This window comes from Canis lupus, chromosome 6 (assembly GCF_003254725.2).
Source record: "Canis lupus dingo isolate Sandy chromosome 6, ASM325472v2, whole genome shotgun sequence".
Taxonomy (NCBI): Eukaryota; Metazoa; Chordata; class Mammalia; order Carnivora; family Canidae; genus Canis; species Canis lupus.
Window position 1 is genome coordinate 74,145,842 of NC_064248.1, and position 25,755 is coordinate 74,171,596.

General features: G+C 36.5%; 1 protein-coding gene across 2 annotated transcripts in view; it reads left to right on the forward strand.

Moving 5' to 3' along the window:
- The window catches only part of NEGR1 (neuronal growth regulator 1), an 813,773-nt gene that overhangs the window by 528,425 nt on the left and 259,593 nt on the right, over positions 1-25,755 (forward strand). For both annotated transcript variants that reach the window (XM_025417983.3, XM_049111800.1), the window contains exon 4: positions 12,035-12,166. In XM_025417983.3, the coding sequence (XP_025273768.1) occupies positions 12,035-12,166 (132 nt within the window). The remainder of the gene's footprint in view (positions 1-12,034; positions 12,167-25,755) is intronic.

The window sequence follows — 25,755 nt, forward strand, 5'->3', positions numbered from 1 at the left end:
AAATGGAACAAGTGGAGGCCTCCTGGGTGCAGGCTCTGTTCTTGGGGCCCCGAATGAGACAGAGACCTATGGCCTCCACCCGGTCAGAACAGAACCTCGTTGGTTCTATGGTTGCAAACAACCATATGAACGGGAACAGCCCGTCCCTTCGCAAGCCCTTCCTTTTGGTAGTGTCCCCCCCTCTACGTGTTAGAGGCAGGGCTTGGAAGGAGACAGGGGCGCAGTGCTCCCCCAGTATAAACTACAATGTGCTATCTCCACTTTCTCTTTTTCCTTCCTTCCTTCCTTCCTTCCTTCCTTCCTTCCTTCCTTCCTTCCTTCCTTTTTCTTTCTTTCTTTCTTTCTTTCTTTCTTTCTTTCTTTCTTTCTTTCTTTCTTTCTTTCTTTCTTTCTTTCTTTTTCCTTTCTTTTCCTTTCTTTCCTTTCTTTCCTTTCTTTCTTTCTTTTCTTTCTTTTTCTTTCTTTCTTTCTTTCTTTCTTTCTTTCTTTCTTTCTTTCTTTCTTTCATTTAATTTAAATTTTGAAAGGCAAAACAACGACTAACCTTGCCACCGCCAATGGAATCACTCATTTTCCAGGGAAAAATGCATCTCAAACCACCAAATACAGGGAAGCCAGAAAAATCGTCACATAATCCAAAGTGCACGATGGCAGTTAGGAGGGATCTGCTAGTGCTATGCTGAGTGAGTAAGAGCCCTACCCTAAGATACCCTAAGATAATAAGAGCCCTATATACGGGGATAGGCGTATATATGTGCTGTGTCTTTTACTTTATTAAACTGCTTTCCTGGCTCTGTAAGCTTTGGTTAACAAAATCAATTTACGTTGTGAGATCTGACCACAGAATTCTTACCTCTTAAATACAAACACTATGGGCACTGAATAACACATCATAATTTCAACTCTACTTTTATTAACCATTTTTATCAATAAAAATACTCATTTTGGATACCGGGGTGGCTGTCGGTAAAGTGTCTGCCTGCAGCTCGGGTCATGATCCCGAAGTCCTGGGATCCAAGACCCGCATCGGGCTCCTACTCAGCCTGCTTCTCCCTCTCCCTCAGCTACTCCCCCTGCTTGGGCTCTCCTCTCTCTCTCAAATAAGTGAAATAAAATCTTTGAAAACTATATTCATTTTACTTTTATTGGGATTTTGCACCAGGCTTTATACATTTTCCTTTTTTTAGTTTCAATTTTTGTGTTTGCTTATTTATGTATTTAGGGGAAGAGGGAGGTGCGGGGAGGTGAAGAGGGAGAGGGAGAGAGGGAATCTTAAGCAGGCTCCACGCCCAGAGTGAAGCCCCATGAGGGGATAGATCTTACGACCCTTAGATCATGACCTGAGCCGAAATCAAGAGTCTGATGCTTAACCAACTGAGCCACCGGGTGCCCCAGCTTTATACATATTCTTATATTCAGTGGTCATCGTAGCCTTGTGAAGTTGGTATTGTTTTCTTTGTTTATATGACAAAACTGACCCAGAGAAAAGTTAAAAATGTTGACCCAGAGCACGTGAAACCTAGCGCATCTACTTTGAAGCCTGCATTCTTAATTACTTCCTTCTCTATTATTGTCATAAAATATCTTTTTTTCTTTTTTCTTTGTGTTTGACAAGACCACCCCTATGAATACATTCTGTGCTAAAGGTGGGTATTTGTCTACTTCCTCAGGATGCTAAATCACTTAGAAGCATCACTATGATTATTCATTTAAATGCTGTTTGATGCTCTTGAGGTGGTGTCCCAATTACTCTAACCTTCCTATTAAGACACCAGGCTTCTTTGTTTTCTGTATGCTGAGCAAATATTTCAGCTTGTACACAAAGTAAGATCCAAAGGCTCTGTGGTAATATCTGATAGGAAATCATCTAATCTATTTGATTTTAACACAATTCTGCTCCATTATATGTAATATAGCTATTTTCCAAATAGCTGTGGCTATTCTTATTTATGATGTCCTGATCTGTCCACATATTACTTAATGATCCTCAAAACACCATTAAGTATAGAGACATCAAAAGTATATTTTCCTTTATCTTGGTTTTAAATTTCCTAGCAGCCTAGAAAAAAAAAAGAGAAAGTTTATAAGATCATGGATCATCATATCAAAGCAAATTAGGATGTCAGAAATAGAGCTTTTCCTGGTACTAAGATGCACAAAGAATTTCTCCCATGGATCCTCAGAATGTCAATACATTGATTATAACAGCAGGACCTCAGTAACTTTTCTGATAAAAATGTAACAGGAAGTTTCATATGGCCTTTCTTATATCGTCCCTCAGTGAAGACTTGTGTGATAACACCAAAGCAAGGGTTGGTAAAGGAAATTCAATAGGAATCAAAATAAAGTGGTGATAATGTACAGTTTTTTTTTTTTTTAATATACTGGTCTTACTCTGAAAAGAAAAATTTTAAATAGCTACAGAAATGAATGAATTTCCTTCAGGTAATCTTTTATGAATACTATTTCTGCATGTGAACTTGTAATAATAATTAAACACCAAAGAAGTCAAAGTTCTATTCTCTGGCCAGACCTTAGAGTAGAGAGTATATTATTCACAGAAAGCCCTAGGTCACAAAGCTAATATAATACGATGCTAAAATGGAACCTTCAGCTGAAATCCTAAGGCAACAGATAGCAAAATGAGGTGTAATTCACATCACCTCTGTGGAACTTCTAAAATGTGATTAACCAAGAACCAAATTAGAATACTCCTAAATTTCTCTCCTTCCCTGTAGGACTCTAAGCACTGGAAAAGAGGGATTTTGATGTGCCTTCTTAAGAGAGAGCTGCGTGACATGCTCCAACAGTTACCCATATTTGGTATCACAAATCTTTTTAATTTGTCCATTTCAGTGGATGTCTAGTAGTATGTCAATATGCTTTTGTCTTTAAATTTACATAAAGTAAATAATCACTTCTTGTAGTATAAAATTTTATGGGTTTTGGTAAATGCGTCCTCATGTATTCATACCCATAGCCAAGATACAGAACAGTTCCATCTTTCCAAGAAAGCCCCTCAGGCTGCCCTTCTGTGGTCAACCAGCCTCTCATCCCCCAGGCCCTGGCAAAAACTGATCTGTTCTAAAAAAAAAAACAAAAAACAAAAACTAAAAAAACTGATCTATTCTTGACCTCTGCAGTTCTGCTGATTCTGGAATGTCTCGTACATGAGACCATGCATGTAGCTTTCTGAGTGTAGCGTCTTTCACTCAGTAAAATGTATTTGAGATCCAGCCGAGGTATGTATATATGAACAATTGTATTGGCAAATGGTATTGCATTATATGAATTCACCATAGTTTACTGATTCACTAAAGTGACATTTGGGTTATTTCCACTTTTTAATAATTGCCAATAAAACTAATATAGACAGGGATGCCTGGGTAGTTCCACTGGTTAAGTGTCAGACTCTTGGTTTCGGCTCAAGTCATGATCTCATGGGTTGTAAGATCAAGCCCTGCGTCAGGCCCAGCGCTCGGCTCGGAGTCAGCTTGAGATTCTCTGTCTCCCCCCTCATGCATGCTCTCTCTCTCTCTCTCTCAAATAAATAAACAAAATCTTAAGATAATAATATAAACATATACAGGCTTTGGTGTGCATTTTTCTAGGAGTGAGATTACTAGGTCACATGGTAAATGCATGTTTAATTTTATGAACAACTGGTAAACTATTTTCCAAAAGGACCGTACCATCTTTCACTCCCACCAGCGATGTTGGAGAGCTGTAGATGCTCTGATTCCTGCTAGCACTAATCAGTGTTGTTTGTTTTAGCCATTCTAATATATACACACCAGAATCTCACTTTGATTTTTTCCCCTCATATTCTTAATGACTAATCATGTTCATGTTATCTTTTGACATGCCTATTTACTAAGTATTTTTATTTAATAAAGTGTATTTAGATTTTTTTTGCCCATTTCTTTATTAAGTTCTATGCTTTTACTGAGTTTTGAGACCTTCCTATATATTTTGGATACAAGTCCTCTGTTATTTACACAGTTTTCACTGATTATTTGGCTTGCCATTAATTAATGGTGCTTTTTGCACAGCAAACATTATTTACTTTTGATGCATTCCAGTTTATCAATATCTTCTCATATGACTTGTGTTCTTGTTGTCATATCTGAGAACTCTTAGGCCAATTCAAGGTCTTAAAGATTCCGTTTTCTTCTAGAATGTTTAAGGTTTCATGATTCTCGTTTAGGTCAGTAGTGATTGCTAAGTTACTTTATGTATAAGATGTGTGATATGGGTCAGAGTGGACAGTCTTGCCTTGACCTTCATCTTAGATGGGAAACTTTTTACCCTTACGTCATTAAATATGAAGTCAGATGTAGGGTTCTCATAAAAGTTTTTGTCAGATTGAGAAAGTAGCATTCAATTCTGAGTTTTCTGAAACTTTTTTTATTTTCTCGAATGAAGATAGAATTTTTTCAATGTGCTATCTGCATCCAGAGACTCTCATATATTTTTGTTGTTGTTTGTAAAACAGTGAATTACATTTTTTTTCTTAGTTATACAACTAGCCTTTCAATCCTGGGATGAACCACACTTGGTCATGGTGTATTATTTTAAATATCACTGGATTCATTTTTCCAAATATTTGTCAAAATAGTGTCTGTTTATGAGGGTTTTTTTTCTTTTGTCTTTAGTTTGATATTAAGGATAATGATAGCCTCATAAAATAAATTGGGGAAATTTCCTCCTCCTTCATTTTCAGAAAAAAATTTGTATGTGTGGTATTATTTCTTTCTTAAAATCTTAATATACATGATCCTGAAGTTCCTTGTTCATAATTCTTTAAATTATAAAATTAGTTTCTTTTAGTTGAATATATATTGACTATTCAGATTTTCCTTTTCTTCTAAATCAGTTTGAAAATTCATGTATTTCAAGGAATTTGCCCATTTCATCGAAATCCTTGAGTTAAATGGTAGGTAGTTTTTCTTCTTAATATTTACTTAGTAGCCATTCAGTTGCTCTTATGACTATAGTAACGTTCTCTTTTTTATCTCTGATAGTGGTAATTTGTGTGGTCTTTCTTTTTATTCTTTATCAGTATGGCTAAGTTTTATCCCTTTCAGTAATCTTTTGAAAGACTGGCTTTTGGTATCATTGATTCTCTCTATTGATTGTCCATTTTTAACTTTGCTGATTTTCACTCTTTATTATTTTCACAACTCTATTCACTTTAGGTCTTGTTATTTTTCTAGCTTCTTAAGGTTGAAGCTTACAGGACTGATTTTAGACTTTTATTCTGATGTTGTACTGTTGTCAGCTGGATTATATAGTTTCAGATAAAAAGTCTGAAAAATACTTATTTCTCTTTCTTCACACGTAGTGTGTATTTTGTCTCTGGCTGCTTTTTGGATTTTCTTCCCTTCTCTGATTTTCAGAAACTTGGTTATTATGTGCTTTTGAGTAATTTTATTTATGTTTATCCGGCTTGAAGATTTTTGACTTTTTGGATTTGCCATTTTATTGTACACATCAAATTTGGAAAAAATTCAGCCTTCGTTTCTTCAAATATTTTTTTCTACCCACTTCACAGGGCCCCAATATCCATATATAAGAAGTTTTTATATTGTTCCATATGACACTGAGATTTCTATTTAATTGATTATTAATATTTTTTTCGCTCTTTACTTCAGTTTGGATATATGCTAAATACTCTTGCTTTCAAGTTTAATAGTTTTTTCTTCAGTGTCTACTCTGCTGTTAATTTCAGCCAAATAGTATTTCACCTGAGATATTTTGTGTTTCTATGTCAAGAACCTTCATTGGATTTTTTTTTCTATTTTCCATTCTTTTCCTCATTATATCCACATTTTACCTTAAATACTTGAACATAGTTATAATGAAGGCAATTTAATTTTTTTTGTCAGACCTATCATTTCTATCATTTCTAGATCTCTTTCTATTGACTGATTTTTCTCCTAGTTATTGTTCACAGTTTCCTGCCTATTTGAATATATAGTCATTTTTTTTAACTGGATACTGAACATTGTGTAATTAGCCTGTGGTTGTCTAGGGTGTGTTTCATTCCTTTAAAAAGTGTTGGACTTTTTCTTACATGAACCTGTATAACTTATAGATAATTTTGGCCCATTGAACCTTGTTTGTAAGCTTTAAAGAGCAGATGTAGAAGGGTCTTTACCCCAGTTTTTGTTTTGTTTTGTTTTGTTTTTTGTTGTTGTTGTTTTTTGTCCTTACTAAGACATAAGCCCTCTGGAGTCCCCACTGAATAATTACAGAGGCCTGCCCATTCTGGTCAGAGATCAAATGTCATCTCAGCTTGTTCAAACTCTAGGGATTGTTCACCTTACAAATTCTCCAATTATTCTTTTCCTAACACTTTGGGATTTCTCCCTATGCGTATACAGCCTAATCTGCAGATAAGGAAGCACCTATAGATATCTGTGGTATTTTTTTGTCACGGCGTTTCTTCTGTTTCAAACTCTGCATGACTGTATGTGACATATCAGAATTCCAGTCTTTCTTTGCTCAACTCAACAATATCATTGGGCTCAGGGAGGCGAAAATTGCCTCTGGAGAGTAAGTTACAGAGATCAATTGTAGGGCTCACCTTGCTTGCTTCAGGGGTCACAGTCTTGTGCCGCCTGTTGTCCAATGTCTGAAACGAGTTGTTTTATATAGTTTATCCGTTTCTCTTGGCTTATGGCAAGGAGGTAGGTTTGATCTTTATTCCCAAATGTAACTGGGAGCAGAATTCCAGGGTTCTCTTTAAAATATAATATTTTAAAATATTCAATATTTAAAATATTCAATATGTTAGACTCTTCTACTTCTAGCACTGTAATTATTCTTTAAGTTAAGGGGAAAACATAGTTCTTCAGAGGCATACAAGGTCTTCCACGACATGAATGCTCTGGCCTGACCAAATTTTTCTTTTTTCTTTTTTCTTGAAGTTATACCAGCACAATTATGACAGCATAATAGTATCTATATTTACTTCAAATATACTTAACACTTTACTGAAATTGCCTGCTTATACTTTTGTTTCCATTGTAAACTATTGGCTCTTTGAAATGGAAACAGTTTTGTTCCCTGGTCAGTGATCTTGGCTCAATTAATGTCATTTGAATGGAAGGAAAGAAGCCAGGCAGGCAGGAAGGAAATGATTGTGAGCTGACTTAAGAACTTTCCTTCATTAATGTCTGGTGGACTATTATATATGGGTAACAAAACCAATCAAAATGCTGAGCTTTTTATTTACTGGTTGCTTTTGTTTGCTTCTGAAACCTCTGTTGCAATCATTTCAGTAGGTGGCTTCCACAATTTTATTTGCCCATACACCTTCCTCTCATTGCTCTTACTTCTGTGCTCTAACAACACTTCTTCAAATCACCTGCTAGGTTTGTAGTACATTCTCCTGAAAAGCATTTGCTTCCAAAATAATGTCTTAATTAAATTTATTTTTCTGAGCTTCACTCATATTTTTCAGAGGTATTAATGAACTCAGCAACTTTATCAGTTCAACCACACATTTTCTTTTCCTGCTGTCTTTGAAAATTATAGGCAAATCACAATGTGTATGTGTGAAGTAACTGCAAGTTTAATGAACAAATCTAGTGGGCGGAATAATGGCCCCCAGAGATGTCCACATCCCAATCCCTGGAAGCTGTGACTATGTTACCTCACATGATAAAGAGATTTTGTAGATGTGATTAAAATTAAGAACTAAATATGAGAAGATTATCTTGCATTAGGCCCAAATGAATCACATGAGTTCTTAAAAGTAGAAGAGGATCTTTCAGAGAGATACACCTGGAGAAGAAGCCCTGAAGATTCAAAGTGGGAAAGGACTTAACCTACCATTTACTGGCTTGGAAGATGAAAGAAGGAGCTATGAGGCAAGGAATGAGGGGAACCACTAGAAGCTAGACATGGCCTTCCACCAAGGAAATGAGGTTCTCAGTATCATAGCAGCAAGAAACTTAATTCTCCCAATGACCTGAATGAGCAAATGAGCTTCCAGAAAGGAATCCTGTGCTGCTGACACTTTGATTTTAGTTCAAGGAGGCCCTGTTTGAGTTCTATATTGTTTCTGTAACAAATCACTACAAAGTTAGTAGCTTAAAACACTTCTGCTTTATACTTTAGAGTTCAGAAATCTGATACTGGTCTCACTGGATTAAAAGGAAAGTATTGACAGGCTGTGTTCTTTTTTTAAGCTCTGGAGGAGAATCAATTTTTTGCTGTCAGCTGAGGGCCATTCCCACTTTCCAGAGGACACAGCTTTCCTTGGCTTGTGTTCCACTTTCTCCATCTTCCTCACATCTTACTGACCCACTCTTCCACACGCTACACTTAAAAACTTATGATTAGACTGAGCTCTCCATTATCGTCTATCACAAGGTACTTTAGACATTTGCAAAGTCCTTTTTTCCATGAAAGTCACAGATTCCAAATATTTGGACATGAATATCTTTGGAGGACACTTTATTCCAGTTACCATGGACCTGTTCTGGACTTCTGACTTACAGAAATATAAGCTGGTAAATTTATATGATTTTAAACGAGCAAATTTATGGTCATTTGTTATGGCATCTTGGAAAACTAAGAATTCCGATATTCAGTTATTATCCATATAGTGATTTATAGTTGTAAAAGCAAGGATTACATATATATGGTCTAATTTAGTTCTTACAGTGAATAAACATTTTCATTATTACCATATTCAAATGAGAAAACTAATACAGCATTTCAATGGCATATAAATCAGGCATGTAAGTTTTGGAATTCTGACTTTCATATCTGTCACTGGGTCCATTAACAAAATAACTGCTTTAACCATATAGAGTCTTATTCTATATAATGGAATACCTGATGCATTTACCTAAGGTTAACTGATGAATTCGCAATGAAAAGCACTCATTGGGGCACCTGGGTGACTCAGTCACTTAAGTGTTCAACTCTTGATTTTGGCTCTGGTCATGATCCCAGGGATGTGAGATTGAGTCCAGCATCAGGCTCCGCACTCAGTGGGGAGTCTGCTTGAGAGTCTCTCTCTTCTTCTGCCTCTCCTCCTACTTACACTCTCTCTAAAATAAAGGAACAAATTAAAAAAAAAAAAAGAAAAAAAGCATTTATCATGGTACCTTACACATAATAAGGAATCAATAAAAATAAACATTATTTTTATTTATTGATGCCATGGGTAATAATTGTTTGAAGAAGAAAGCTAATCTCTAATGAAATGTCATATTTTCTGGACTATCACGTAATTTTTCTTTAATGATAGAGTCAACAAATGTGCATAGAGCCCATATTAAACATGGAATAAGATGTAGCCTTTATTATCACAGAATTTTTTTAAAGATGTATTTATTTATTTAGGAAAGAGAGCATGGACACATAAGCTGGGAGAGGGGCAGGAGGAGAGGGGGAGACTCTCAAGCAGACTCCCTGCTGAGCATGAAATCTAGCACCAGGCTTGATCTCAGAACTCTGAGATCATGGCCTGAGCTGAAACCAAGAGTCTAAAGCTTAACTGACTGAGCCACCCAGGCATCCCTATATCACAATATCTATAGTATAACAGAAAGACGAGTATTTTTTAAGTCAGTAATAATAATAGTGAATGTGTCTGTGCCACATAACATTAGTGCAGGCTTTTTGGTTTTATTTTTCAAAGTATGTAACATGGAGCTACGAGACTGAATAGTCATGAAATAAAGAAAGGTTCTTCTGTGCAGATATTGCTTAATCATACCTGTGAGATGAGAAGAAGTTATCAGGGAGAACTGAAGGATAAAGAATCCAGGCAGCAGAAAGAGGAATATATAAAGAGAAAGCAGCCTATGAGGATCTATCTCAGCCTGTGATCCCTATCAGAAACTCAAAGTTAAAAGCTATCTTTCAATGCTGCTTTAGAGCAATAATATATATATACACACACACCTCCATATCCATCCCCCAGGGACATTCAATAGATACGAAATAGGAATGTTCATGTGACATTGTAATACTGAAAATAAATTAGACCCTAATAAATTTATTTTTACCAAGTTTCCCATTTTTTTACCCTTTCACACATGACTCTTCATTTTTAACTACATTTTTTACTCCATTTTTACTTCATTTTCAACTATTTTTTTCAACTAGGTGATTTAATCCTTATATATCAATTTTACCCATACTTTATTTTTCATTTGATATCTCCTGACTTTATAATTCAAGTTCCACTTTAAGAATTCTTGGATGTGAGGGATCCCTGGGTGGCGCAGTGGTTTAGCGCCTGCCTTTGGCCCAGGGCGCGATCCTGGAGACCCGGGATCGAATCCCACATCAGGCTCCCGGTGCATGGAGCCTGCTTCTCCCTCTGCCTGTGTCTCTGCCTCTCTCTCTCTCTCTCTCTGTGACTATCATAAATAAATAAAAATTAAAAAAAAAAAAAAAAAAGAATTCTTGGATGTGAAGAAGGATTTTGTCCTCCCTATATTTCACTAGTTTTTACAGACACTAGTAAGCCTAGATAATCTTCATTATAAGGGTGAAAATAAGATAAAAAAGAAGGAAACAGTAGAAAATCAATATTATATTAGTATCAGGAGTCAGATAAGGGTATTAGGTTGAGCAAAGGAAATAGTTATAAAATCATATTTTAAGAATCTGAATTTAAGGACAATTGCTGCTTTTGTAAGCTCACCTCTGTGTACCTGAAATAGTGTCTCAGCCACCTATCATCTTGGAAGTATAACCTCCTTGTCCACAATGTAGGAGCAGCTAGTCAAATGGAGAAATGGCATAGTCATCTATATTCTAAACACTCCAGGTATCAATTAATGAAGTCAAAGCTACCTGAGGACAAACAGTGTGGTGACTAGCATTGGCCCAGACAAGAGAGCCCACAGGAAAAATATTTTTTTGTTGCTGACAAAGATTTTAGATTTGGAGCACTGTAACTAAATTTCATTTTGCTTTATTCATATACAATGAAATCCTCTTACAAGCTTTCTAACTTCTACAGCATTACAGTAGGTTTGGCAAGAGAGTAAGATGAAAACAAAAATAAGGTCGACTTTTCAAAATATGCCATTTAATGGAATCATTGTGTCATTTTCCAGTTCTCTTTGGTATGCATTGAAATGTGATTTTTCAAGACTTGGTTAAGGAGGGAGAAGAGCCACTCCCCCTGGAAAGTCACATAGGCCCATTCTTTCTCCATAGCTCTGATGATCAGGATCCTTCCTGCCTGAGGAGTCTCTGCTTCCAAATAAGTAAAAATTCTATTCAGAAAAGAATCTTTATTTAAAAATTTTGTTCATTTGCAACTATTTTTTTTCATCTGTGATTATGTCTTTATGTTTTTACTCTAGTGCTATTTTTTTGGTCAAAAAAATAATATTTTCCCTGGAATATTAAAAACTAAGGACAATTTCATTTTTATAACCACTTAACTTTTAGTCTGAGAATGATATTTTTTTCCAGAAGCTTACTGGATCAGTTATATATAGTAAATACAGTGTGCCTCTCTTAAAAAATTAATGACTTTGGGAGCTGAGATGCGGCAATGGTTTCATGTAGCTCTATCCTCTTATCAAGCCATCTGGCTTGAAACCTTGAGAATGAGCATGAGATTTTCCCAAAAGAAAAGCAACATTTAGTTAGGTTAAGTGTCAACTTGCTAGCTTACACTGTATAAAAGTCAATATGTACCAAGCCATATTAGTGAGTTTCATCTATACTGCGAGAAGGTTGTTGAACTCAATTACAGAAATGTGCAGAGCTCTATTTGATGTGTGACGAGGTTAGGAGACCACAATCAATTAAAAAGAACACATGTATATCCTGTTCTGGGGAAACGGTTGTTATAGTATCCCTTGTTCAGTTTCTGCTTTTTTCTCTGACTTTTCCTCTGAACATAGGAGAACAAAGGGTTTAATAATTCCCCAGTTTCATTTGAGATTGTTTTGTCAGCAGTACCTAATAGGAAGACATGAGATTGTTATTTTATTTGAATGAAGCCTCAGGCGGCTACCATTAAACATACTTTTCTTTCTTGTAGCAAAACCATTTGAAAATGGACAATATTTGGACATCTATGGAATTACAAGGGACCAGGCCGGAGAATATGAATGCAGTGCGGAAAATGATGTGTCATTCCCAGACGTGAAAAAAGTAAAAGTTGTCGTAAACTGTAAGTCCTGGAACCTTTTATCAACATAACTGTAGAGGAAAGGTGAACATCTGAAATATACTGTCTGAATTTGTGTTGCTGTGTTTTGAGAGGTGCTCTTATTGACAAAGACCCCCTATTGACAGTGAAAGTGTGTACATGTTGGAATTTTGATCACATTGTTTTATGTTACATCAGTTGTCCCAAGTAATCCCAGAATAATTCAGTTTGATGTGCAAATGGAAACATTTCCAATATCACTGTAGTCCGCGGCATTCTAAACTGTGGTATCTTTATCTCTAGAGCACTATAGGCACATGGCATTTCCTTTGTTCTCATGGGTTTCACGTGGAGTATATTCTGATTAAATTTAAGTGTGAAACTCCCAGTCAAACCTGATGGAAATTAAGTATGCTGGTCTGTACTCAAAGAGAAAAGCTGTTGCTGTGACAGTTTTATTCCTTGGGTTATTCAATTCTATTTAGTCAGAAAAATATTGAGAAAATTAATAAAGAATTTTTCCAGGAGCATCATTATTAGGAAGTTAGAATAATAAGAGATACCTGCAGAACTACCAACGTTACACCCTCTCTCAATGTACCTCAAACACTGATGAAAGATATTTTTCACTAACATCTTATTTTATATCTGATGATCCCACTAGCAATGAATGAAATAGTCTGTACTTTTCAAAAATGCCTCCTTATTAGTCTTTCATAAGTTTTCATATTAATGTATTCAAATAAGATACTTTTAGGATAACAGTATTTTACCAAAACTGTTTATAAACTAAAGATTCCTATTTCTTCATTCACTTAGATATCTTTCTGTATATGGCCATTGCTAATAATATACATATCATTAGAAGAAGGAATCATTCCAAATATATCCCAAAATGTTTAAACCAAGTAGTTTTTTTTTTCATACTAATATGAATCTTTCAATTTCATGGGCCAAAAATTAACTATCAAAACACACCTGGCAGTTGAATGTCTGCCAGGGCAAATCACTGCCATCAACTAACATTTGTCAGTGACTTATCTATGTATTTGGGGTTGAACTATCTCTTTGAGACTCAAGGGGCAGTTTCCAGTTTCTCATATTCTGTAGACAAAGTTAGCAAATTGACCCAAAAAGCTCAACAGAAATGGAAAAATCAACTCTACTAAATCAGAATCTATGGGGTATATGACCTGGAAATTTGCATTTATAGTAAGTTTCTACTGATTCGCAGGATGCATGTTGCAGAGGGCCACCGCTCATTCCTCTGGAACACTCTGAAATAAGATATAATAAGCAAGTAAAAATTCCTGATTTTTTTAATCCAGAACTGTATTTATCTGAATATGAGCCTACTGGTTTTATTGTTAGAAGGTTGGAAAAAGGGCAGCCCGGGTGGCTCAGCAGTTTAGTGCTGCCTTCAGCCCAGGGCGTGATCCTGGAGTCCAGGGATCGAGTCCCACGTTGGGCTCCCTGCATGGAGCCTGCTTCTCCCTCTGCCTGTGTCTCTGCCTCTCTCTCTCTCTGTGTCTCTCATGAATGAATAAATAATTTTAAAAAAAAAGGTTGGAAAAAGATATAAAGAAGTAATATTTTTAGTAGGGAACACTAAGAAATGAAAAGGAGAGTCAAACTGTCAGATCAGCAAGGCCCCTCACCCAGTAATGGAGTCCCTCCACCCCACAGACTCAATACGTCTTTAAAAGGATGTCTCTAAAGGGGATAGACTTGAAGACCCAGCTGTTGTATGGATTCTCCTGGACCCATACTCCGTGTATAACCTACACTTTCCCTTGTATTCACACTTTCTCTTTCATCCTTTTTAACCTTCTGTCTTTAATTCATTGTCACTTATCATTTAATCAGATCCTCTTTTTTCCCGGAGAAGTGGGAACCTTAGACAAAAAAAGTCAACTCAGGAGGCAGACATGGGGAGAGGAACTAAATTAAAAGAAAAATAGACCAACCCAATGAGTCATCATCTAAAGGATAAGAGTGGAGAAGAGAATCTACTTACAAACCAGAAACTGGGGAAGAAAATGGCAAGAAATGTGAAAGATCTGCCACAATTTCATGGATGCTGGCAGAAAGCAGAGACAAAGGGTAGTTTATTACTCATAGTAATAGCAGTAGCCAGAGTATCGTCATCTTTTGCATCAGTTCCCCAAACTCCACTTACTACAGGGTGACATGATGAGGGCCAGCTGACACCTATACACACCATGGGTCTGTGTCCTAAGCTCCTTGAATTTAGGAAACCTATTTTTTTTTAACAATGGCACCAAGCAAACCTGCCCTTTGCTGCAGAGGGAGAATTTATCTTTATTATTATACTGGACTGTAACGTGCTCTTTGCTCCAGAGATAGAACTTCTGTATTTCAAGACTGTTCCCTATGCAAACATTCTCAAAAAGATAGTCAAGAACAAAAGCAAGCATTCAGTATTTCAGCTTCCAAGACATGCATAAATAGGAGAAAGTTATGGAGAAATTGTCTTTTTTTTTTAAGATTTTATTTATTTATTCATGATAGGCACACACAGAGAGAGACAGAGAGGCAGAGACACAGGCAGAGGGAGAAGCAGGCTCCATGCACCGGGAGCCCGACGTGGGATTCGATCCCGGGTCTCCAGGATCGCGCCCCGGGCCAAAGGCAGGCGCCAAACTGCTGCGCCACCCAGGGATCCCGGAGAAATTGTCTTTTGATACAGGACAGGAGCAAAAAAGTTTGAAGGAGAGCCTAGAGATATTCCATCAGCTGGAAAGGGTGCTTCAGTGGCTTTTGTAGGGTTCCAGACACCTAAGAATAGGTAGGAAAGAAGACTTTGTTAATTGACTTTCATTTAAGAAGGAAAACAGGAAGGAAAAGATGAAAAGTTTAAAAAAAAAAAAAGTTAAGAAGGTGCTTTTTAAATGATAACTACAGGGGCACCTGGGTGGCTTAGTCAGTTGAGCCTAGAACTCTTGACTTCAGTGCTGGTTATGATCTCAGGGCAGGCTCCAGGTGCAGCAGGGAACCGGCTTGGGATTCTTTCTTCCTCTTCCTCTGCCCCTCCACGCTCTCTCTCTCTCTCTCTCTCTCATTCTCTTGCTCTAAAATAAATAAATAAATAAATAAATAAATAAATAAATAAATAATCTTTAAAAAAAATAAATTATACCTCCAGGCTATCTTTTTAAAGAATTTTCAGTTAGATAAAGTATGGTCATAAATGGAAATATCAGTGCCCACATAACATTAACATAGCTCACATCTTTTAAAAAAAAATAAACCCACCAGAACTTTTTAATGATTTTAAACAGTATTGTCTTCTGTTGCTTCCCAAATTATACCTCTGATAGCTCACTTTTCCCTAAATGTGCTATAAAGAATTGGGTTTAATACTGATTGATTAACTAGATTCATACCTATGGAATCAATATTTTATGTAAGAGATGAGTTGTGTTCAGATTTCTGGTCAAGACCTAAATTTTGCCTTAGTTTGGAATGGTTAGGTCACACATATACCAGCGATTTCTAAGCCGTGTAGGTGTGTAAGTGTATGCCTATATATGTTCCTGGTTATGAGGAGGTTTGGAAAGTGTTAATTTTGTGAATTTGTCCCTTTAAAAGTCAAAAATTGGGCACTATCTATGGATTTCACTGAGCTGATTTCCCAAAGGAAATTAGCCAAAGCCTACTGAATAAACTTTAGTTTGTCAAATCCCAAAATTGAGCACAGTGGTCTATGTTACCAGCACAGAACTGCACATCTCCTGATAACCTGAAGATTCCCTGAAGATAGAATCATGCCAAGCCGAAGGCAGAGCTTCTTTTCACTGTTATTAATCAATATGATGTGCATATAGAATTGCAGTAGCTTTGTGAGTTATAATTTGAAGAGAAACTTTGTCCCTTTTCCCAGGTGGGGTTCAAGATGAAATGTAATAAATTTTCATAAGCTCTGGTAGATTCAGTTATGCGGTAAGTTAATTTGAGAAAGGGATTTAGGTTCTCTTCAAGTTAGAAATGTTTAATATTTTACTATTTATCTAAAATGTCTGCCCTATTTAATACACACACACACACACACACACATACATGCATGTGTCTAAAAACCACACACATACAATAAATAACATATTTGCCACATACTTTGTACCTATAGTACTTTGATGTGGATTTCTATCCAATTTAATTAATCAGCGATATAGTGAAATCACTAGGATAAACTTATTTGATACAGATTGAATGAGGTGGTTGCTTGAGTAAATCAGCATATTTTGAGTTATTTACAGAAAGGCTTACTATAGATAGGAAGAAATCTATAGGATAGGAGGATTCTATGCAAAAGCTTGTTTCTGAGTAGGGAGATTTTGTGGGTGATTATTCTCCTTACCTTTATGTGTATTTTCTCTTACTCTTTTATATATACATGTAAAGTTATATACATATGTATATATAAAAATTTCTGTGTGTAAACATATTCACATCTACATACATACATACGGTAAGTATGTGTACATATTTCTTGTCAAATTGAAAAACAAACGAAAATAATAAAAAAGAAGTTGTGACCTTTATCATAGCCGGACCCTGAGAGATTTAAAAAGCACATACACACACCAAACAAGAAAGAACAAATTTAAACTGGTTGATTAGCTAAGCCAGAGGGAGCTAGTGGATTAAATTTGAACAGATTCTGTTTTTAATTGCATCCATATTCTATTCCTAGAAGCAGCCTAGAAGAGTCTAGTCTCATAATTTTAATTGTTAATTAAAAATAGAAGAGTGGATGAGTTTCAGAAAGCTCATATATTCAACTGAGGTGGGAAAGACGCAAACCGGTGAAGATCTGGTTCAGAAAGAAGACACCAGAGTCTAGAAAATCAGCAATGCTAACTCATTGGAAGCCAAAGCTAGAATCTGGAAAATTTAGAAAGTATCACAGACTAATAAAGGACTGTAGATCTCTATAGGGAAGCGGAATCCCAGATATTAGAAATCAGGAAAGCCTGTAAGACCTAGCCCTTTGAGATGATGCTGTCAGAGGAAGGGGGTAGAGTTCTCCTCTGCTCTTGTGACAAGCTGTTTGTTCTACACCCTATTTATGTATATTCTTTCAGTTAATGGTAACTGTTTGGGAAATAGTGGGCCTTATGGTCAGAGATTACTTACTTGAATACCCGTTGTCTCATTTACTGAATTTTCAGGGAAACCACATCACCTCTCTGAGTCTCAATTTTCAATTCTGTAACTTAGGGCAATAGTACGTAATTTTCACGGTTTGGGTAAGGGTAAGGGTTACATGAAATGATGGACATATATGGTGTCTGGCTCACTGCAGGCAATTGAAAAAAAAATCTCTCTCTCTCTCTCTCTTTCTCTGTCTCTCCTTGTATATATTTACTCTAGAATGCAAGCTCTATGTAGTAAGCGATTTTCCTTTCCTTTTACAATGATGTGTTCTTATCATATAGACTAGCACCTGGTCCATGGGAGACACCCAAAAAAGTAGTCTTTGATTGAATGAATTACTAAAAAGATTAGTGTTCTCCTAGTGAATCATTCTACTAGACATAAGAAAAAAAAATACTATATTTGCTCCATGATTACATTTTTTCTCCCAAGATAGTAAGTAAATAGATGTTGAGTAATTTACTTTCAATACAGATTTTTAACCAAATTTTTCAGTGATAACTTGACATTTATATAGTGCTTTCACCCAAAAAGAGGAAACACTAATTCCATTTTTTTATACCTAAGAAAACTGAGGTTCAAGGAGATTAAAACATTTAATAACGTCCCTTCTTTTCAAGAACAAAACAGACATGAACAAAAGAAGGTTAATTAACCAGAAAAAATAGAGGGTCAACTGGATTAAGGTAAAAAGAGGTCTCAACATTACTTCAATTTTCACTGATGACAGTCAGATTTTATATTGATTATTTTATTTGGTATCAGGAATTACTTTGCACACACAATTTCTAGTAAAATAGAATTGAATATTCTTCCTATGGTCAAACAGTAAAGATATTTTTGGGTGTACTGTGAACTAAGTTTTCATCCAATAAATCATAGGCACATATTTGTGCATTATTTTGCATCTTATACATATTCATTTATGCAAATGTGCACTTTATCTTCCAATATAACTAGCTCCAAACATGTGGGAAAGAATGTACCAATTAGTGTAACTTAGTACAATTGTATCAAAGCTTGAAATGAGGGGCCACTGGGGAGACAGAGGAGGAGGCTTTCTAGGGAAATGACCAGTTTTTTTTAGTCTATTCACAAGTTTTCTCCAAAACCTTGGAAGTTGGACAGACATCTCAGATTTAGGATTATAAGAAATTGTAGATGACAGACAAGAACATATCACCTCAAATAAAGAGAAATCCCAATTCAGAGTTGGAATGTGTAAGATACTATTGCAGGACCAGAAGAAAAATGAGTATTATTTGAATTCATAATTATCACATTAGCTTTTATTTCTGGTCCATTTTATGCTTCTACCTTTACTTTACATTTGCCTCATCTTTCACATTTGCTTATGATTTAGGCCACTGGCCTATACTTTATATTTTATTACAAGCTGATTAACATTTATCTGAAATAAGGCAGATATAAAAAATGCATACTGTTGTCTGTTCAATAAAGTACTAGTTCATATGCCATTTCTAGAGTAATAATGAAGCACTGCAATAAACCTGCATTTATATATGTATTTATTTACCTATTTACTTATTACTTACCATGACACTATCGAGGTTTTAGGGCCTATGATACTGATCTCCAAGGAAAGGAGAAAGACAAGAGAGATACATAGAATAGTGTGGCAAGTGCTTTGATAAACCATCACTAAGTACTACACAAGGATATCAGAAGAGCTCCAGATACAGCCTTGGGGAATCATGGAAGGCTTCTAAGAGGCCTTGACCCTGACGGAATAAAATTGAGTTTGGCAGATTTTTTTTTTTTAAGAAAATCAAGAAAAAGGGAGTCTCACATGAAAGCAGCAGCATTTGCTTAGCCCCGTAGGAGTCAGGGACAAGGCACTGCTTGGACTGTTGCTGCAGTGAGCTGGAGGAGACCAAAAAAGAGACCATAAAGGGGGGCAGGTACCTAAGAGGCTAGAAGGCAGGGCACCATTAAGTAAGAGTTCATGGATTTTCATAGGCAGTTATAGATGCAGCTTCACAATCAAAGAATAGCTATGAGATGATGGAACTATTCAGAGATACATCTAAATACTAAGAGATGCAATGAAATACTTTTATTTCCTACACCTATGGGGTACACTTCAATGATTTCCATTTTGTTACGGAGAGGGCAAAATAAAGGCTTAAAATGATATCAACTCTAGCTAACGGAGGTCTGAGGAGCTAAGAAATTTGAAAGGAAAAATCCCTACATGTATTGGACATTGAATATCAGAAACATATGGATAATCACCCAGAAAATATATATATTTTTTAAATTTTTTCAGAAAACATATTTTTAAATAAAACATTTCTCCTCGATAGACTATAGAAACCTAACAATTAAACCTGTTCTTTTCACCTTGGGATTTCCATGGCATAAGAAGTTCAGATTTAATTTATGGTTTATATAATTCCTCAGTTGAAGTAAAACTGTGTTATTAAACATGCAGTTAAGGAATACACAATTTCTTCTATTGAAGGAGACATAATTGGTCCTTTGTTTTAAATCTTAGACATACACTTCAATTAATGACTAGTGTGCCAAGACTATTTTTACTTAATGAGGCTATTTTTACTTAATGAGTATGCTTCCCAATTTAACTTAAATGTGTCCTCCCATACTTTTATCTTAGTGCTGAGAGTTTTAGTGTTAAGGGTCTCTGAGTGATCTTTTACCCTTTCGTTCATGGAAAATCAAAACGCATCTACGGTAAGCAAGTGTGCATATTTTTATTGTTCCTCTTTTTCATGAAAGCGAAAAATGGAACAATGTCCTTGCATTGAGCAAACACATGAGTGAAACTTTCTGCTAGATGAGAGTCTGTTTTGTTTTGTTATTTCTAAGTTGACATTTATCAGTTCAAAATATATACTTGTGTCTGTGTGTGTATATATAAAGCAAAAGCAATGTTTCATGTGTATATACATAAAACAATAGGTATAATAAGAGATTGACTATCAGCCAGTAGTAAGAAAGCAGTTTCTTAACAGGATGAAAATGCTTTAGGTTGAAAATGATACCATGCCAGACTGATGGAAAGTGGTGGCGATCCGGAAAGGAACAATTATGTGTACTTCCCTGACTCACTCATCCAGATTCATGCCCTAGGAAGACCCCTAAGGCAAAACTCTGAGGACTACAGGGTGGCCTTTTCAGAATATATTCTTCAAACTGATCGTGAAAGTTCAAACTTTGCACAAACCTACAGTGTATATAGACCTATATTTATTTAAATCCAACATTATCAGTGTACTTCCTCATGAGCATGCATCTCAAACAAAATAATATGTAATTCAATTATTTTTAACCAAACACAGAGAGCCATTCATAGAATGGGAACAATTGTAAATTAGGGTTTTGGGGTCAATTTTCCCTGTCATTAGGATTAAACTTGCAGGAATTGTCATGAGTTTTTAAGTCTGCTATTGAACGTATTCGTATGTTGTGTGCAGATGTAGGTGTGTGTGAAAAGACCAAAAGAAGAGTGGTTAATATTACAGAAATAGTATAAATAAAGACGGGTTGGTAGGCACCTCAGTAGCTCAGTTGGTTAAGCTTTGACTCTTGATTTCGGCTCAGGTCATGATCTCAGGGTCGTTGGGCTCTGTGGTCAGCATGGAATCTGCTTGAGATTCTCTCTCCCTCTGCCTGTCTACATGCTCACCACACACAAGTGCTCTCTCTCTCTCTCTCTCTCTCTCTCTGTCTCTAAATAAATAAATCTTAAAAAAAAAAAAAGCAGTATGTAGTAGAGTCGTGGGAGACAAATTTGGAACAAAGGCGAGCAAATCATGGGAAAAGTTCCTTTGTACACTGAAGCGAGTCCTGCCACCTGTCCCCACTCAATTCTTCTTTTTCATATTCATTCTCTCTTGCTTTCTCACCATCATTCACACATTACTACTGTTTCTCATTATCTTTATTTTTATCTTTTGGCTTCCTCCTCTCTCTTTCCCCTTATTTCTACTTATGTATATGATCGTAATAAACAAATTTTTGAAAGAGTTTCTCATGTATATAAAGGGAATCAGCAGTGAGTCTTAGGCAGTCACTTGGAAACATTTTAAATATACAGATTCCTAAATAACCACTCCCCATACTCAGTTTTTCAGTCTATATTATATTTACCTAAAAACAAGTGTGTAAAACTTTTTTTTTTTTGTAAAACTTTTTTTTTAAATTGTGTTTATGTTTGGAGATGACAGGGTGATGAGTAGAAGACAGAAAGGTAGAGGATCTGAATTCTGTTTTTTTAACCCAGTTACTTAACTAATCATATAACTTTGGACAGAGAATTTAAATTTCTACCTACTGATCCCCTTATTTGTAGAATGAGGGTATCATATCTCTAGGACATCCCCTAGTTATGAGAATCTATGTGCTTCTCTAATCTAAGTATCCAAATTTTAGGGAATGCATGGATTCAGTTCCCAGCAGACAGGGAGCAAAGGCTAAAAGCAACTGTCTGGCCTCCGGGTCAAATATTCTAGATAATCTCATTATTTTGCTTTGTGAATTCTTTGAGAAGTTACGAAGGATGATGATTTTGTTCTCTCATGCACTCTTGTCAAATTTGGGCCAACATTTTCTCTTTTACTTTAAATTTTAATTTTGTGGAGAGAATAAGTACAACAATGGAGAAATAAACTTCGGAGAATTTCAAAGTAAGGATTCTCTGTAAGCAACGCAGTGTGATAGAGGCCAACAAAAATAGGATTTGGAATTAAACGTGATTTCTAATCCCAGCTCAAGTCACTTTGGAGTATTGGGAAAATTAGTTAACCTCTCTGGAGCAGTTTCTTTACATTAAAAAAACGAGATAATTATAGCTACCTTCAAGCTTTGTTCTGAGGATTAAGTGCTCTGCGTAAAACGATGAAGTGGGTAGCACGAGACAAACCACTTTCTATACTGTGAGGATTTGTGGGCTGCATTTATCACATTGCCCTATATGTCTACATATCTACCTTTCTCTGTGGCCTGCCAGCTATTTGAGGAGGGAGGCCCCTCTTACTCACCTTTGTGCTTCAAGTAGTACAGCGCGGTGGTTATGAGGACAAGCCCTGGAGCTGGTCACCCTGACTTTGAATCCTCGCCCTGCCACTAACTACTGCTGTGTGAGCTTGAGCAAATTATTAAGCTTTGTGGATGTCAGTATCTTCAGCCATTAAGAGGAGCAGTACAAGGATTAACCCAGTTAATATATGAAAAGACTTAGGATACATTATTATTACTCCCAATACTCAGCACAGTGCCTGGTAATAAATGTCTGTTTGAATGGATGAATGAATGAGTGAGTGAATGAATGAATGGACACATGGACTTCTGTAGCTGATCATGACTGTCATATCACCCTGACTCCCTGGTCCTACGGGTATACGCGTGTGGGTCAGACAGCTTTGGAAATTAGATCACACAGTTTACAGAAATACTCCGAATGGATTCCTGAAATCCTGATTCTAGGTCTGAGGCTCTTTTATTATATCCTCCTGACTCCATGTAAATCAAAGTGGAATTTAATTATTTTCCGTAAATTGTGCAAACTCCAGAGACTTTCAGAAAGATAGTGTAGTCTGAAGGGTAAGGAGACAGGATCACTGTGTGCAATGAGGGGAAGATTTGAAAAACCAGAATATGCACAGGTGTTAGCTGTCAGGATAGCTGACACTGAAATAAAGTGAAGAACCGAGAAAATTAGGATTCTCGGTGCAGAGATAAAACAATCACAATAAATAATCCTGAGGAATGATGCTGCACTCGAAAGAAGTTTGTTCGCATATTGTCTGAAATAAGAGCTTTTGTTTAATAGTGAATGTAATGAAGTCTCAGTGTCATGTAGCCTGTCTGCTTGCTGCTACACGGTAAAGTTAACAGCAGTGCAAAACAACAAGCAAATAAAAACAAAACCAAAAAGAAAAAAGGGGGAGAAGAAAGCCCACCACCATGCTGGGGAATTTAAACGGTGTGGTTTTCATAGATAAAATGAATGATGATAAAACTTCATTTAAACACGAATCACTCTGTTTCACTACTCGGCTCTTACAGCCATGAGATCCATAGTTCATTCCAGTCCAACAAAAAGTGAAAAGTGGTTTGATGGCAATTCATATCTTAGACCCGGTTCCCAGTTGTTTCCGAGGTAGAGTTAAAAATTTGGATAAACTTTTTAAATTTTTATATAATATAATGAAACATATTAGCTTAGTGCATATTAATTTGTTTCTGTAATAAATCATACTTTTTTCCTAGTCTACACAAATAGGCCCTCTGTGGCCTAGAGCAGATATTGAGAATGTTTCCACATTTAGTGCAACCAGCTAGCATACATTTACATGATAGGATGGGGGTGAGGGGGTTGTATCAGCCCTTAGGTTGAGCTTCACAAAGGCTCCATTTGTTGATGCTGTTTTACACTTGTCAGCAGGCTGGTTGTGCAAACCCTTCTGTTGCTATTGTTCTTTGAGGATGTCAAAAGGACTCTGAAGCTCAGGGCAATTCACGTGCAGATGCGACCTCTGCCAAAGCCTCTCCTGAGGTGTTTGCACAGCCCAACAGAAAATAGATGAATCTGATGATTTATGATTTTTTTTTGGAGTCAAGTTACATAACTTCAAGAGTCCAGTGTCCTGAAAAAAATTTCTAGTTTGTCCATGTGATAGAAATGTCCAGTTATTTATCAAAATCAGTGTTTATAGCCTTCCTTCATCCACGGCTTGGACTGCAGTGTGTAGCCCACTTCGGGGTTCCTTTTGGCATGTGGCTGTGTGCCAGGGAATGAAATATGAGCACATAGGACCTGGGCCACTTACACGCTTGGCTTATATGAACTTGCTCGTGCATACATCCTTGCTTGGTCCACTTTCTGGCCAACAAGGTGAGTAACCCTCAGGGTGACCTTGAAAGTTTCCATTGAAGAGAACAAAGCTACCATGATCTTGAGCCCCTGACTGATTGTATGCTAAGGCCACCCTACTCTCTTACCTCATTTCACTCCTGGCCTTTCACCAGTCTGAACCATTACAGACTATTAGATGAGTGAGAATTGAACTTGTTTTGTTGACGCACTGCAAGTTTGGGTCTATTTGTTACTGTACTTTAGCCTTTCCTAATACATTCAAGTCTATAAGCTCTGTATAGAGTAGGAAGTTTTGAATCATATCTTTCTTTAAAACAAATCTAGCCCGGAAGCAATGATTAAAAGCTCCCTGAGAAGAGTAGGGAGATAATGGATCTCTCTTTCTTCCAAGGTGAAGCATAGCCAACTGAATTTATATTTGCAAATTTTGTCAGTCATGGTGAGAAAAATAATCTATGAATATCATGCCTTTGAGGCTTCATATCATTTTGCTCAGAAATACAGTTAGATTCAAAAATAGCACATGGCCATCAACCTTTGACATGAACTTTCCTAAAAAAAAACACGACTTGAAGACAAAGAAAAAGAACAATTGCTGCAAAACCTCCAAAACCTAAAATAGACCCAAAGCCAATATTCCGAAGGAATATCCACAATAAAAAGCTCAGAGAGTCAGGAAAAAGCATGCAAAGAAGCAAGAAAACACACACACACAAAAAAAAACAAAATCACGATGATGTACCTAGCTTAGTTTCAAGGAAGAAACAGCCCTGCCTTCCTGAAAGAAAACAGAGAACTTTGTCTCCCTCATGTCTGCTTCTTGGCTCAGAAACTTCCAGAATCTACAAAGGCAAAACTGGACAATCCCCCCTCTGTATTCGGTTGCAACTTTTGGAAGCAGTTAGAGTATTAGTCCCTTGCTTTCATCCTAGCCTCCTTTAGCCACTGGTCTGTTGCAGTTCAAGGTGTATGTTTTTACAATTTAAAACTTTATATGTAGGGGGTAAAAATGAGAGGAATACTAGAACTAGACCATGTTGGGGACAGCTTTCCACTGGCTCCAAGTATATAGTATCAGGGACTAGAGGTAGAGGAAGAACTAAAGTAGATCTTGCAAATTATACTTGGTTCATCCTGCTAGACACAGGAAGGAGGAGGAAGGTTGTGACCAGAGACATGCTCTGCACTTTGGCCCGGGAAATAGATCCAGTCAGAAATCAGGGAGATAGTGAGTAGAGTATTTGCAAACTATGTACCTGTGTGTTGGGAAGCATCAGTTCATTTCAGAGAGGAACTTTGCACAGTAAGAGATCAGCAGTTGGGGTCAGGGTTGGGAGCTAAGCAAATTCTCAGATACACGCTAGAACAAGGGGGAAAAAAGCACATTTAAAAATAAAACTTGAAGAATATATTATTTAAATGATTGGCGACAGCAAAACAGAGAAAATGTTAGAAAATGTTTTAGCATATTTAATATGAAACAAGAAGACATTTCCTTCACAAAAAATGGTATCACAAAATTACAAAGAGAGAAGAGGCTGAGATGAAGAGACAAGAGGAAAAACAATAA